Source organism: Anastrepha obliqua, chromosome 2 (genome assembly GCF_027943255.1).
Source record: "Anastrepha obliqua isolate idAnaObli1 chromosome 2, idAnaObli1_1.0, whole genome shotgun sequence".
NCBI lineage: Eukaryota > Metazoa > Arthropoda > Insecta > Diptera > Tephritidae > Anastrepha > Anastrepha obliqua.
Genome location: NC_072893.1, coordinates 107,992,867 through 108,007,405, shown reverse-complemented (window position 1 = coordinate 108,007,405; position 14,539 = coordinate 107,992,867). Strand labels below are relative to the sequence as shown.

Here is a 14,539-nt window from a genome sequence, read left to right as displayed (position 1 = left end):
CGAAAGCGCGCAACATCAAAGAAGTTTGACCAACTGCTTATACGAGAATCGAAGAAAAAACCATTTTTATCCTCAGAAGAATTGAAAAATGTTTTACAAGCGCCAGTAAGCAGTCGAACAATCCGAAATAGATTAATATCTGGGGGATTAAAGGCCTATAGTGCAAGAAAAGTACCATACCTTAGCAGAAAAAACATAACCTGCAGATTATCGTTTACAAAGAAACATCTACTGCGTGCAAATTGGAAAAACGTATTATGGTCAGATGAAACAAAGATTAATTTGTTTGGGTCTGATGGCAAGGTACATGTAAGACGACCTAAAAACTCTGCATACGATTCAAAGCTCACGTTTAAGACCGTGAAGCAGGGAGGTGGTAACATACTACTTTGGGGATGTTTTTCGTCGGCAGGAGTTGGTCCTTTATTCTGGATTAAAGATAAGATGTGCGCTGCGGACTACGTATATATTTTAAATAATGTTATGCTTCCATATGCTAAAGAAGAAATGCCATTGATTTGGGAGTTTCAACAAGATAACGACCCAAAACACTCCTCTAAACTGGCGAAGAAATGGTTCGAGGATAACAATGTAAAGTTAGTAGAACGGCCTTCACAATCCCCGGACTTGAATCCAATAGAGCACCTTTAGGGCATTCTGAAGAAGAGAATTGCCGCCTATAAGGCAAAAAATAAAGCAGATTTGTGGGAAAAAGTCCAGGCAGAATGGTTTAGCGGCCGCCGTAGCCGAATGGGTTGGTGCGTGATCACCATTCGGAATTCACTGAGAGGTCGTTGGTTCGAATCTCGGTGAAAGCAAAATTAATAAAAACATTTTTCTAATAGCGGTCGCCCCTCGGCAGGCAATGGCAAACCTCCGAGTGTATTTCTGCCATGAAAAAGCTCCTCATAAAAATATCTGCCGTTTGGAGTCGGCTTGAAACTGTAGGTCCCTCCATTTGTGGAACAACATCAAGACGCACACCACAAATAGGAGGAGGAGCTCGGCCAAACACCTAACAGAAGTGTACGCGCCAATTATTTATTTTTTTTTTTTTAGAATGGTTTAGTATTTATAAACCCATCAGTTTGTGCCAAGTTAGTGGACTCAATGAGCCGGCGTTGCACCGCAGTCATTAAAGCCAAGGGTGCAACAACCAAATATTAATTTGTTTACAATTTTAAAAGTTTTGTTTAATTATCTTAAAGAAAAATACTTATGTTTATTAGCTTTAAGGACGTCGTTTCTATTATTTTTTCCAAGGACAATAAAATGAACTTCATGATTTCTTTTTTACAAAAATAAAGCAAGAGTTGAGTACTTCTATTTTTATATATAAAACTGTTTCTTTATAAAAAGATATGAACTTCAACAGCAAAAATTATTTTGCAAGAAATATACCCAAAAGAAAGAAAAATTCACATAGCTTCTATTATTTTTTCTAACACTGTATGTATGTAAAAAAAGAAAAATTATATAAAAAAATATATATAATAAAATATATATAAAAAATATATATAATAAAATATATATAAAAAATATATATAATAAAATATATATAAAAAATATATATAAACATATATACATGCGGTAACATAGAATAGACTGCTGAGGAAATGATCTAGCACACTCTTCGCGCTTAGTGCAAGACTGACTTTGTTTATGAAAACAAAATTTCGACATTTTTAACTCTCCTGTGCATAATCCGAACTTTCACCGCTTGTGAACTAGTGGAAGATATCATTTCCACCAAAAGGTTAAAAATCGCAAATTTTCCAACGTGAATTGTGGTTGAGAATTCAAGTATTACATCCCACTAGAACTTCGCAGACACCGTGTAGACAGACAAGTGAAGAACAGTGTTAGTCAGTGTTACTAAAAAATTAAGGCGCAACAACTCGACAGACGGAACTCAAATACGATTTTAAAGCACCGAACAGGAGTATGATATTTGCCCTCGACAACGCCCAACGCCTTAAGTCTATGCATAAGTCTATCGCAAAATCTTTCTTTCTAAAACACTCCACGAGCGCTTAGATAGGTATTGTTGTTGTTGTTGTAGCAGGCCATAATCCTTACTCAGAACACACACGTTTTGGCCAATACTACGCTGTGACCGGATATCAATCCAGTTTGTTCCGCTAATGTATGCTTACAAAAGTAGCACCAACAACTACGCTAATGCTTACAAAAGTACCAACAACATTTTTTATCACTCGTACGAATATATTTGCTAGTTAAAAATAAAAAAAGATCTCTCAGTGTACCCAATGCAGCAATGCTTCAAATTGAAAAAGCAAAAGAAAGTCAAAATATAAATAACATTACGGTTCAGCAAATAAACCACAGGTCGATTGGTCTTTAGTGCAATTGTGTTGTATCGGCTGAAAAAATGACAAATCACCACCAACCGACCGACCCTACTCTCTCATTTTTATCCTCTATCACCGCCAACAATACTCTTATTGTGGGAAATTTTCCGCAAACGAACTTGTTGGTATGCCACTCTTACTCAAACAACAACTCATTCACTCTATACTAAGGAGCGCACTCTTTTATCGACAAAACCCCAATTTGTATGATTGATGTTATTTAAAGCATACCGCGAGCAAAACAAAATTGTTTTTTTATTCTCGTTTTCATCGCTGCTTTGGTATGACGGCGACACCATAGCGAAAGCTGTGCCAGAATATCACGAAATACATGTGCTGTTAAATGCGGACAAAGCAACAGCGAGGCATACAACAGAAACGTGTACTAAACATGATATCAAATGAACACCCTAGGAAGGGCTGATTTCTGCTTTAATATTACTGCATTATCTACACTGCATGGCATGACAAGAAACAGAAAAATATAAAAGCCAACAAAAGAGGTAGCAGAATAAATGGGAAAATTTTGGTTGTCCATTTAGTAATGAAAATAGTTCCAATAATCGGTGTCTCACCTTTCTTTTTTATGACAACGAGAACGCACCTTTTCCTATCAACGCAATTTAGTTTAATTAAAATTACTTCTGTACTTTTAACTCAATGAAACACAATTTTTTAAGTCTGCAAGGTAAAATCTTCCTTCAGCTCAAGACGAGAAAATATTCCTATTACCAGAAGGAAATGGCGAAGAGCAATGAAAAACTATATTACTGTCTCCTTCGCACGCGATTATTTTGCGGGCTGTGTATAAAAGAGACAATAAACAAACACGTCAAGGAATTGTGAATGGACCATCAAGCGGGCAGGTCAAAAAGGACAGTGATGCATTTGATAATCCAATAAAAAAAAACAAAATAACAGGCCGTATGGTGCAAATACTGTATGTTGTCTTGTGGCAAAGTATAAAAAAATGTGATTGTGCTAGACATCATTAAAATAGAATCAAGTGTATCTAACCAACCCATTGTGAATGGCTAGTGGAGACATTTAGTCATGTCAAATACTTCATACAACTAAGCATGGGGCAATATTTTGGGGCATTCACAGTTTTTTACACAAAACACACATGTTTGGGATAACAAATTAATAATTTGAAATACAATTAGAGCAAATTTTAAATTAATGACCCACAATTTGAAAAAAAAAGCTATAAATTCACCAAGAAGAAGTGCTGATATGCAGCGCAAAAACCAGCACAATAAAAAAAAAACACAGTAGAAGATAATAAATGAATAAAAATATCAAAGTTATGTTATTAATATTTATGTTATTAATATTTTTTGCATCATATAATATATACATATACAGTGTAACCTTTCCTACCGGACTCCTCTATTAGCCGGACGACTCCCCATGAGCGGCAATTTTTTTCTATAGCAAATCTTATGTATCGGAAGAAGTTACCTTATACCTCTCTTGGATGGACATAAGCTGGCTGACGGTGAATGTCCGCCCAAGGAAGCTCCACTGTATAAATAAATATGTATATATATATATATATATATGTATATATTAATATTTAAATTTCCCGTGTTTTGATTGATCACGTTTTGATAGATTTTGTATATCTTGATATCTATATTAAAGTTAATATTATATTCAAATATATATAAACAATATACATATATATTCTAGCTGGAAAGGCGTATAATTCATAATTATATTTCTAATAAATAAATAAATATTATAATTTAGGGGTTGTAAGCCCTATCCTCTTGTTGTTATCAAACTTCTAACAAAAAAGTGTACACGTAAATTGTGTTTAATTTTGCTTTGTTTTTATTCGCATTCAATTTGTTTTGTTTACCTCTCGCTGCAAACCATTGCAGCCATGCTTGTCAGCTAACTGTTAATTCTGCTAGCTGATTCATTTATTGTACATACAAACACAAAGTGTTTGAAACGTGTGTGTGTTCAAAAGATCTATCAATGATATAAAGATATGTGATAAGAGACAAGTGCACGTCCTATATCAAAATTTGTTGTAGATATATAACAAATTTTACGAACAAATAACTTAAAAATCTATTATTACCGGAATAGTGGTGATGTTAAATTTATAAAAAAAATAAACACTAACCAACATTTCCTCCGATTTTCATTGGAGAATTCTTAACAGTTCTCATAAAAAAGCGCATGGTGCATCATACACACACCCATCCCAACCATTAGTTGCTATTTTATTGGAAACAATTTCGGTGCTTTCTAATGCACCTAAGTAAATAAATAAAATATTTAAACTTACCGTAATGGCATTAGATAAACATTTTCCTCAATTTTGTCGCTAGCAAGCGATCTCTATTTTGAACAGCCGCGTTTATTCAACATTAGAACGCACCGTCTTCACAGTTCTCATTCACAGTAGACTTTATCCACTTCTCTGTTGCAACTTTTTTTTTTTTTTCTTTTTTTATAGGCATACAAAGAATTTTCGTCTACTCAATTTACCACTATGGACACACAATTGCTATTTTAATTACTTTAATCTTAACATTTTGTCTATTCTCGTTACATTCTGCGTACAATGTTTTTATTATCATCCAAAGAACTTGTCAGCAGCAAGCTTCCGCGCACAGATCAAACACAACAGAAGCTACTATCGCGGACTCGAATTCAATCCCCGACAGTGCGAACACAAGATCCCGCAGACCTTCATTCACTCCATTTACAAAAGGCAATCAAATGAAAACTCACTATTGACACAATTTTACTAAGCAACTTTTGAAAATTATAAATTCACACTTTAATTTATATCACCACATCCAATTTTAATTATCATTCGATAAAATGCAATTCAACGATAGTTTTTCATCAATTCTGTAAATATTCACTTGTAATTTGTGGGCGATTTTATTGTCTTTGCATTGTGAAAAATTGTTGACGACCAACACGAAATACGAAACTTTTCTATACTAGAGCAGTGCTGTCAAAACGCGTTCATCGGCTCAACGACCCGCCAGGGGACTATATAACTCAATAAGCATAAGCAAGACAACACTTTAACACGCCCGTTCGTTGATGTCGATGCATTTCGCACTCGGCAGCTTTTCGGGACCACAATGTTGCCTAATTAATTTGAGTACCATTTTCATATGCCGCATACAAAGCAATAAAATATTCACTATTCATTCTATATGCCCTATTCTGGTACTTTGAAATCACATTTGTGTACGTTTGCAGAACACTTGATTAAATTTAATGAATGAAATCATTGCAAAGCAGTTATGTACTCAATTTACCGCTTTGCAATTGCATTCTACACGTAAAAGAGATGACTGGTATGATGTTATGGAAGTTGGAGAGTAATCGCTTGATGGATGAAAAGGTTCCCAACTTCCAAAAAGGCTATTGTGAATTTTTGTTATTTGGCCAGAGATGCATGACGATACAGTTTGGACTCCCAAGCTAAAATTTCTCCGGTCATATTGTATATAGTTTATATTTATATTTAATTAGTGAATAAAACTTCTATAATTTTAATTATTACATATATACACATGGAGAAATGGTATTGCAGCAACTAAGTACTTCAAAACCATTTGAGATCAAGGATATTTTCCATTGCTAATAAAAATTACTACGTTCAACTTGCAAAGTTGGGGGGACGTGAGTATTTTCTGCCTTCGGAAACGGGCATTTGGCTTTTAAATTTAAGTTTATTTATTTAGATTTAGTTAAGAAAATATAAAAATTTCCTACCAGACTATTTATAGTTAACAAATGCGAAATAATTACTAATTAAAATAGGTCAGCAATTGCTGAAATCTAGATTTTGGTAGAGAAAAATCTATGTCAAAAGAATTTGGTAACATCTTATAATAATTATCGCTCTAGCAATGCTCTTTGCTCTTACTCAAAGGTTTTACCAATAACTATGGTGAAAAACAAAATTGTGAGAGGAACTTCGGCTTTCACGTCACTGGGATTCGCTAACTGATAAGTGATGGTGAAAAGATGTGGCCGGAGTGTCATTGTGTTGATTTTTTTCGCATATCACCAACACAATCGTACTTTTTTCGTAAGCAAACCACTTCGTGACCCCAGTTACGTCAGTCCCTCAACTGATTTTGTCAAATTCGCTGAGAGCCGAATAGTCTGTTATTGGCTCCACCTTTGCTTTTACTCGATGTTATACAAAAATATCAAAATGGAGTATTAAAACGAATGTATTCAAGTAAGAATGGCGAAAAAATCTCACCACTTATTATATCAAAAATAAATGCCAGTTATAGAATAATTCTAGTAGCGACCGAAGATCAAAGAATATATAAGTTTTTATAATTCGATGTAGCCGCCTGCACGCACCAAAAAATGCGTCGTTATCTTGCTCATGCGTCGTTACCTTGCTTGAACTGCAAGCCAGAGCGCGGAACGATCGACAAAGAGGCACAATCGGCCCCCGCGTTCGGCAACGATCGACATCTGGCTCTCTCCTACTTGAGTGAGCATATATACATATGTATGTATATGCGCATATGTATATAAATTCACATATTTGTGTTTGTATATGCCTTCTTCCTGTGTGCATGGTAATGAACCATTTCTCTGTTGAGAATAGGACGACGATAGAAGAAGTAGGAAATGAAAGGGAGTGTTTCGAGTGTAAAGTGTCTTGAAAAAGGCAAATCGATGATGGTGCTTCTTAGTGTTGTTGACCTCTTAACGTCTGATGCACAATCGAAATTGAACATTTCTTTCATGAATTTTATAAATGTTTCGTAATTTTGTGTAAGTGTAACTGGATCAATTCCATTGCGATTCCATTTACCTCCTTCTCTATATCCATACAAAATATGTATCAAACAAATAAAATTAAAATTTTCTTTTGAAAAAATGCAACCATTCCATCAGTAGTTTCTTATGACGTTGTCACGTTAAATTATCGTCAGTAAACCGACTTTACAGACAACCTCTTTTTGAACACGCTCAAGCCGTTTTATATGACAAATATAATATGAAATATAATTTCAATCGTTCCAGAGATGTAAATAGTAGTTTAAGTGTATATGGATCAGTGAAATCTAAGCTAAAGGGTCGAACGAATGCAATCATAGAGTAAGACTTTGCCGAAATCATTCCCATGGCAGCCGGTTCTACGTTACCGGAATAACTCGGGTTTTTCCCGACCAAGGGCTGCCGCCCCAGTAAACTAGCCCTGTCTAGTGTACCGTATCACACCCACAATCTTTCGTCACAGGAGCAATCCCTTGCAGCACGTTTGCTCCGAATACTTCTCTTAAGGGCTGGCGTTGAACCCAACCCCGGACCAGAGGTATTTTACTTCTGCATCTGCCGCAAACGGCTCCACCCGAACTCCACCTCGGTTAAGTGCAACGGGTGGTGCCATCTTAAGACCTGTTTAGGCCTTAAGACTCATAGGGAGTGGTCCACAAGGTATGTGGCCACGTGTTGCTCCCGCCATCTGGCGGCCGCTGCCTCAACGGCGCTATCTCCCTCAGTACCGGCACTTCAAACTGCCGCCACCAATAACACCTCAACATTCCATGTATTCAAATGCAAACAATTGTATGCACATTTTCATAAAATACAATACAATATTTCACAGAATTATAAAAATGCAGTTTTATTTCACACCAGAAACACAATTCAATTCAAACTTGAGTAGTAAACAAACTCTTAGTATCACGTCCAGAATAATATCGATATCGCCATGACCACACATGCCACAGCCACATATGGTGACTTTCTCTCTCCTATTCGTGCTAGTTTCCAAAACACCCCAAGTAACCTGCGAGCAGGGAATAATTTTTAAATTAAATAATCAAATATTTCAAAACAATAAACCAAACTTACCCCGTCTTGTTTCGGTCTATTATACTTGGGAAAAGTGAACGTAAATAAGCACAAGTGCAAATCAATAGAAGTATCACTGATAGCAAACTTTGAAAGTTGAATAGCGCACTCTATAAAACAGAAATTTACCACATTGTCATCGCGTTCAATTGTGTAATTTATGTTTAACTTACCATTTCGGGTTTTTATATCTCCTTAAATTAATAACAATAAAATAAAAACGCAAATAATGGTTTGTTGTAGGATGACGTACGTGCCTACATGGGTAACAAGATAAAATTTGTTTAGTTGCTGAAATGTCAAATTCAATGCAAAGGAAGAAAGTAGGCATTCACAATAGTGCCATTTCATTGTTTGTAAGAGAACCCAAGAGGGATAAATTTTTATTATGCTGAATAACAATATTGCTCTCAAAATTTGTGAATTTTTAGAGCTCTTCTTTTCGCCAAGCGTTAGCAACTGGCGAATAGATGAAGCAACTGGTATCAATGAATATATCTTCGCGTTCCCACGACAGGCGCTTGCACGCTACCGGAACGACCCGGACTTATATCCGGCCAAGGACTGTCACTTCAATAGCCCCGTACATGTGTGGGGAATATGTATGCTCTTATAACATATCTTGGCAACGCTGGAATACGTATTTGTAAAATAGTGTGTTATATCAGTTTAATGAGGTATAACCAAGGTGGATCTATTAAGGTGACAGCATTCACCCAGCTGAATTTTTCGCCGTAGGTATGGCTTACGTCAAAATGATATGCTTTGTTTGTATGTATTGGTATGTTCACATTCGTATGTTTACATTTGATTACTGATTTTGACGTGATGCTTGGACCAAACGCAACAACAAATACATGTAGGGTTTTGCTTATATGTGTTTGCTGTCACCTGTAATAAATTCGCCTTGGGTATAACCATACTCGCTAGCGGCGAATCTTACTCGATAACTTTATTGTTGCTTTTACATGCAATTTTTCGTCAAGGCAGTCGAGCAGAGAAGTGGCGAATAAAAAGGCCTTTAAATTTGTTTTATTTTTATTTTTTTTTATATAATTGAGGCAACACTGTTTGTGAGATGACAACACGTGCCAGAAAAGTCAAAACATTTGAATGCGGCTTTTATCACATTGCATTTAGTTTACATTTCTGCCTAGCAATTTCCTTAAAATTTGTCTCAAGATCTTATTAACAACAAAAAATGACACAGTTTAAATCTCTAAATACGAAAAAGTACATTAAGACCGGGAAGGTTGTCACACCCGACACCCTATACTGGAAGCAATTAAGTGTAAGTTCTAAATAAACTATCGCACGGATACACTAATCAAAGTAATTCGCTTTTGCAGGTGCCAACCCTAGTAAAAGAATTTGGTGCCATTGACTATGTAGACTTCAGTCCTATAGAGCCCCATTACTTTGCTGTGACCTGCTCGGTGCGTGTACAGATTTACAATCCTATCACAAAATTGGTGGTGAAAAATTTGTCGCGCTTTCAAGAGACTGCTTACGGAGGCACATACAGACAAGATGGAAGTTTGCTGGTAGCTGGCGATGAGCAAGGTTTGGTGAAACTCTTCGACCCGTCCAGCAAAAACGTGCTGCGTTTATTTAAAGGGCACAAGGCGCCAGTACATCGCGCACAATTTACACAAGATCTCGTGCATATTGCCAGTTTTTCGGACGATCGTAGCGTGAAAATATGGGACATTGCCACCGAGAAAACTTTACATACATTTGCCGAACATGAGGATTATGTGCGTGCAGGTGCCATAAACCCCAAGTCCACAGATACACTAATATCGGGTGGTTATGATGGAAAAATTAAGATGTATGACATACGTACAAAAGAAGTGTCATTTAGCATTGATCATGGCAGTCCAGTTGAGTCATTGCTTTTTCTGCCAACGGGCGGTATATTCATTAGCGCAGGCGGTACCGAAATGCGTGTTTGGGATGCCTTTGCTGGTTGCCGGCTTTTAACAAAAGTATCACAACACCACAAAACAATAACAAGCTTGCGACTTGGTTCCAAAGGCAAACGTATATTGTCTGGCAGCTTGGATCGTCATGTAAAGATTTATGATGTTGCAACATACAAAACTGTACACACACTTGACTTTCCCAATGCCGTACTAAGTCTTGCTGTGGCGCCGGGTGATCAAACTGTTGTGGCTGGCATGGTTGACGGCCTAGTTTCAATACAGAACATGGAAATCCACCGCAAAAAGAGTGGAAAAGGCAAAGGGCCGACTGACCTCAGTCGGCGACGAGTGACTTCGCTGAAAATAGATCATGTGGTAAGTGATACACGGCTGCCCAAATTAGAGAAATATGATCAGCTTTTGCGTAAATATGAATACGTAAGATGCATGGATCTTGTGATGTCCCGGTTTTACGCGCAGTCCAATCCGGAAATAACAATCAGTGTTATGCAAGAGCTGATACACCGCAAGGGTTTACATCGTGCGTTGGCGGGACGCAGCCATAAATTTCTTTCGCAACTAATTTCGTTTATATGTCGCTACATCGGCGAATATCGATTTATGCGTATACTGATTGATGTTGCAGCGGCGTTACTGGATATCTATGCGGCAACCTTCCATGAATTTACGGGTGAATTGGGAAAAGATTTCATAAGACTTGCGGGTGTGTTGCGACGTGAAATTAACCTGACATACGATTTGCTGGAATTACAAGGCGGTTTAGAACTACTCGAAACTGCTGCCGCAGGAGGGGAAAGCAATGACGATTATCATCGATTTGTGAAAGGTGAAAGTGACCAACTAAAACAATCTGCTCAAGCAAAGGAGTCCTCTATTTTAACTGTATAGCAACTGGATTCGTTCAAAAAGTGAGAGGTGTCTTATAATAATATAGATTAAAGCTTCAATTATTTTTCTAATATTGTACAAATGTATTTTAAATAAATAGATAAGTATTTTAAATTCACTCGCAAAGCTACGATCAACATATTTTTAACTATGCTGCGGATAGTCGCGAGGAGGAAATGTTTATTCCATTTGTAACGAAATTCGTGGAAGTAGAAACAGTACGGCGACCGCCGTAGCAGAATGGCTTGGTGCGTGACTACCATTGGGAAGTGCGTAGGATCGAATTTCCGTGCATGAACATCAAATAATAGAAAACGTTTTTCTCATGCCGGTAGCTCTCGTAAGGCATCGGAAAACCTCTCAGTATATTTCTGTTACGAAAAAGTTCCTTATAAAAACCATTTGGCTCCCGGAGTCGGCACTCAAAACTGTGTGCAACAACATCAATACGCACACCGCAAATAGGAGGAGGTGCTCGGTTAAACACGCAAAAAGGGTGAACGCGCCAATTATTTATTTATTATTTCTGTTTTTAGAAACAATCTTTTGCCTCGAAGGCGTTGGCCAAAGCAAATAATTCCTTTATAAATCTTTTTTTTTTTTTTTAAGGCGGCTAAGCGACAAAATAGAAAGAGCGCATAAAGACAAGTAGCTGTCTCCACGACAGTCGGTTCTACGTTACCGAAACGACCCGGATTTATATCCGGTCAAGGACTGTCACTCCAGCAGCATTCCCCGTATGTAGGTAGGGGGAATGTTTATGCTGCTACAACAACAACAACAAGTAGCTGCAATCGCACCTCGTATCTGCTAATAAGAGTCAGGTAGGAAAGTTGAGTATTTTAACTAAAGCAGAAGTAAATTGCACTAAAAAACTGGCCCTTTTGGATAGTTCACTACCCACCCTAGTGCTGCTTGCCACCCTAGTTTTGTTAAAGGAACTGCACAGAACCGAAGCTTCTTGATGTTGTTGTTCTAGCAGTTCCTGCCAGGCACGATGAAGTCACCTGTGCTTGCCGGTGAAGACGCCTAACGACAGTAGGCGTACGTTCCCATGACAGTCGGTTCTTCGTTGCCGGAACGACCCGGCCAAGGACTGTCACTTCAGCAGCATTCCCGGCACAAGTATGGCGATTTTTATGCGACTCCAATAACAACAACAACTACGATAGGCGCAAGAAACATATTGTTTCGACTAGGTGGGTCCAACGAGCGAGCGCTGTTAGGTGAGTGGATTTAAGGGGTACTTGGTTAGAATCGTGCGGGGTACCTTCATTAGTCGGACTTATGATTAGTATGTCGATTCTGGTTAGGCTGGGGTTTAACCTGACGTAATTGTGCTAAGAAGACGGCTGTAGTTGTTGTAGCAGCATAAACATTCCCCATATTTACATACGGAGTAACAGTCCTTGGCCGGATATAAACCGGGTCGTTTCGGTAACGTAGAACCGACTGTCGTGGAAACGACGGCTATAGTGATGGGTGGTGGCTGAACTCCGATGACGGGTGGCCACCTCTTCAGTCCCGGCGGGAATGGCTAACTGCATCGAAAGCTCGATAGGACCATCGCTACTAGAACCGTTCACTCCCAGGGATTAATTGCATTAAGTGCTGTGGTGGTACTCTGCACTTTGCTGATGTGTAACTGGATTCAGATGTTTTGTGAAGAACGGGAGTAGGACTTCAAGTGTCTTCACTCCTGCGGAAAGGATATGTTTTTGGCGATAAGATTCCTCTTAATTGGCTGGTCTCCCAGGTTTCAGGAGTGGGACTACTTTCCCTAATTTCCACTTTTCATGGATGATAGGAGTGACAATGGGATGGGATGAATACTCTTGTGTTTCCAACATCAGGATTAGATTCCGTTGGAACCAATGGCATTGAAAGATGCAGTTTTTTTGATAGTCACTTGGACCTCATCTCTGGAGAAAGCAAGCGGTCCACTTATGTTTGGCAGTTTGTACAGCCATTTGGTAACACGACGTTTGCATCTGTCAACCGAAGGACGCAGTATAAATTGTCGGCTAAAATAGGTCGCGCATCGCCTCGGGTCCGATGTCATTGTGCTTCGTCATACTGTGCAGATAGAGCTAGTCTTGTGAGAATTTTCCAGTTTCTTTGGCAAATCTGTAAATATCCTGCAGTTTTAGAGAACAAATATTACTCATTCTCATGACATCGGAACCCAAAACTCGCAGCGGTGCTCTAGCGAAGGCAGGACACTTACAGAGAAAGTGCTCAGTGCTGTCCGCCTCCTCCAAGCACGACAGGCACATTGAGCCCTCAATGATTCCAATGGTGGTCATATGCTGACCCAATGGGTTGTGTCCTGTAATGATACCGACCATCAACCGAACGTCTTTCCCTCTAAGTTTTAGTACAAAGTTTGAAAGTTTTCAGTTCGGACTTGTCACAAAACATTTTGCAGCGTTCTACACCGGACCATCGCTCTTTATGTAGATTGCCTACATAATCGCTGATCCAATTTTAAATTCCTGCGGAACTGATTCCGATTATTGGCTCTGGCCCTTGTGGGATTTCAGGATGGCAACAACTTCCGTTTGGAAAACAGTCGCCATTTCCCCCATAGCATAGTGATACTTATTACTAACGTTTAAGTACCTACCATCCGGCTCCAGACCCTATTTCATTCTTGGACCCATCGGTAAAGTAAATATCCGTCAAACCTCCCTGCATGTATTCTGGACTGCTCCATTGCTCACGCAATGGAAATCTGACATCAAATTTCCTCCCAAATGAAGTTGTGGGTATCAGGTCGTCTTTAAGTGCCAAAAAAAGTGGATACTGCTCAGATAGCAACCTAAAGATTTCTCTGTGTCCCGAAGTTCCGTCTTCGTGCCAGAAATAAAGTCTCCTTAGGGATTTATCCGAAGTTAGCGCACAAACATCGTCCGCTTAGACATGAAAACCGAGTTCCTGCATCTCCGCTAGTAGAGAGTCTACGACGAAGCACCACAGCAGCGGGGAAAGAACACCTCTTTGGGGACCTTAAAGGCTTGAGGCGTCTAATAACGAGAGCAGTCTGTAGCCACAAGTCGTGTGGCTCACTCACTGTCTTAAGATGGCACCACCCGTTGGACTGATTACATCTAACTGAAGTTGAGTCGCCTTTGGCAAACGCAACAGAAGTAAACTTCTCATTCAGGGTTTGGCTCGATGCCAGCTCTTAAAAGAAATTTATGGCGCAGCTTTGCTCCAGTGACCATAAACGTGAGGTGATGTTCAGCGCACTGAACACGGCTAATTTACTGGGGTTGCAGCCCTTGGATAGGAAAAATCCGAGTTGTTCCAATACGTAGAACCGGCTGTCATGAGAATAGGAACATTTTTTTTTGGTCTTCTAGAGCGTTAGGTTAAGTTAGCCAGGTTGCTTGTCTAAGACGAGACGCTCGGTGGCCCTAAGGCCCATTAACCCAGCTTTTAACTAAATTGCTTAAT

The 14,539-nt window shown here is 38.7% G+C and overlaps 3 protein-coding genes across 3 annotated transcripts in view; 1 reads left to right on the top strand and 2 right to left on the bottom strand.

Moving 5' to 3' along the window:
- The window catches only part of LOC129239541 (6-phosphofructo-2-kinase/fructose-2,6-bisphosphatase 1), a 71,873-nt gene extending 68,786 nt beyond the window's left edge, over positions 1-3,087 (bottom strand). The window contains exon 1 of the mRNA XM_054875096.1: positions 2,948-3,087. The gene's annotated coding sequence lies outside the window, so the exon portion shown is untranslated. The remainder of the gene's footprint in view (positions 1-2,947) is intronic.
- A 4,903-nt stretch (positions 3,088-7,990) lies between these two features.
- LOC129238483 (protein kish) lies at positions 7,991-8,547 on the bottom strand. The gene is made up of 3 exons (XM_054873512.1): positions 8,420-8,547; positions 8,247-8,356; positions 7,991-8,181 (listed from the first exon to the last, which is right to left on the bottom strand). The coding sequence occupies exons 1-3, from the start codon at positions 8,420-8,422 to the stop codon at positions 8,076-8,078; spliced, it is 219 nt and encodes a 72-aa protein (XP_054729487.1). The 5' UTR covers positions 8,423-8,547; the 3' UTR covers positions 7,991-8,075.
- Positions 8,548-9,313: 766 nt separating this feature from the next.
- On the top strand, positions 9,314-11,198 carry LOC129239187 (U3 small nucleolar RNA-associated protein 15 homolog). Its single transcript, XM_054874523.1, has 2 exons — positions 9,314-9,537; positions 9,596-11,198. Exons 1-2 carry the CDS (start codon positions 9,448-9,450, stop codon positions 11,078-11,080), a joined length of 1,575 nt encoding a protein of 524 aa, XP_054730498.1. The 5' UTR covers positions 9,314-9,447; the 3' UTR covers positions 11,081-11,198.
- Positions 11,199-14,539: the final 3,341 nt, after the last annotated feature.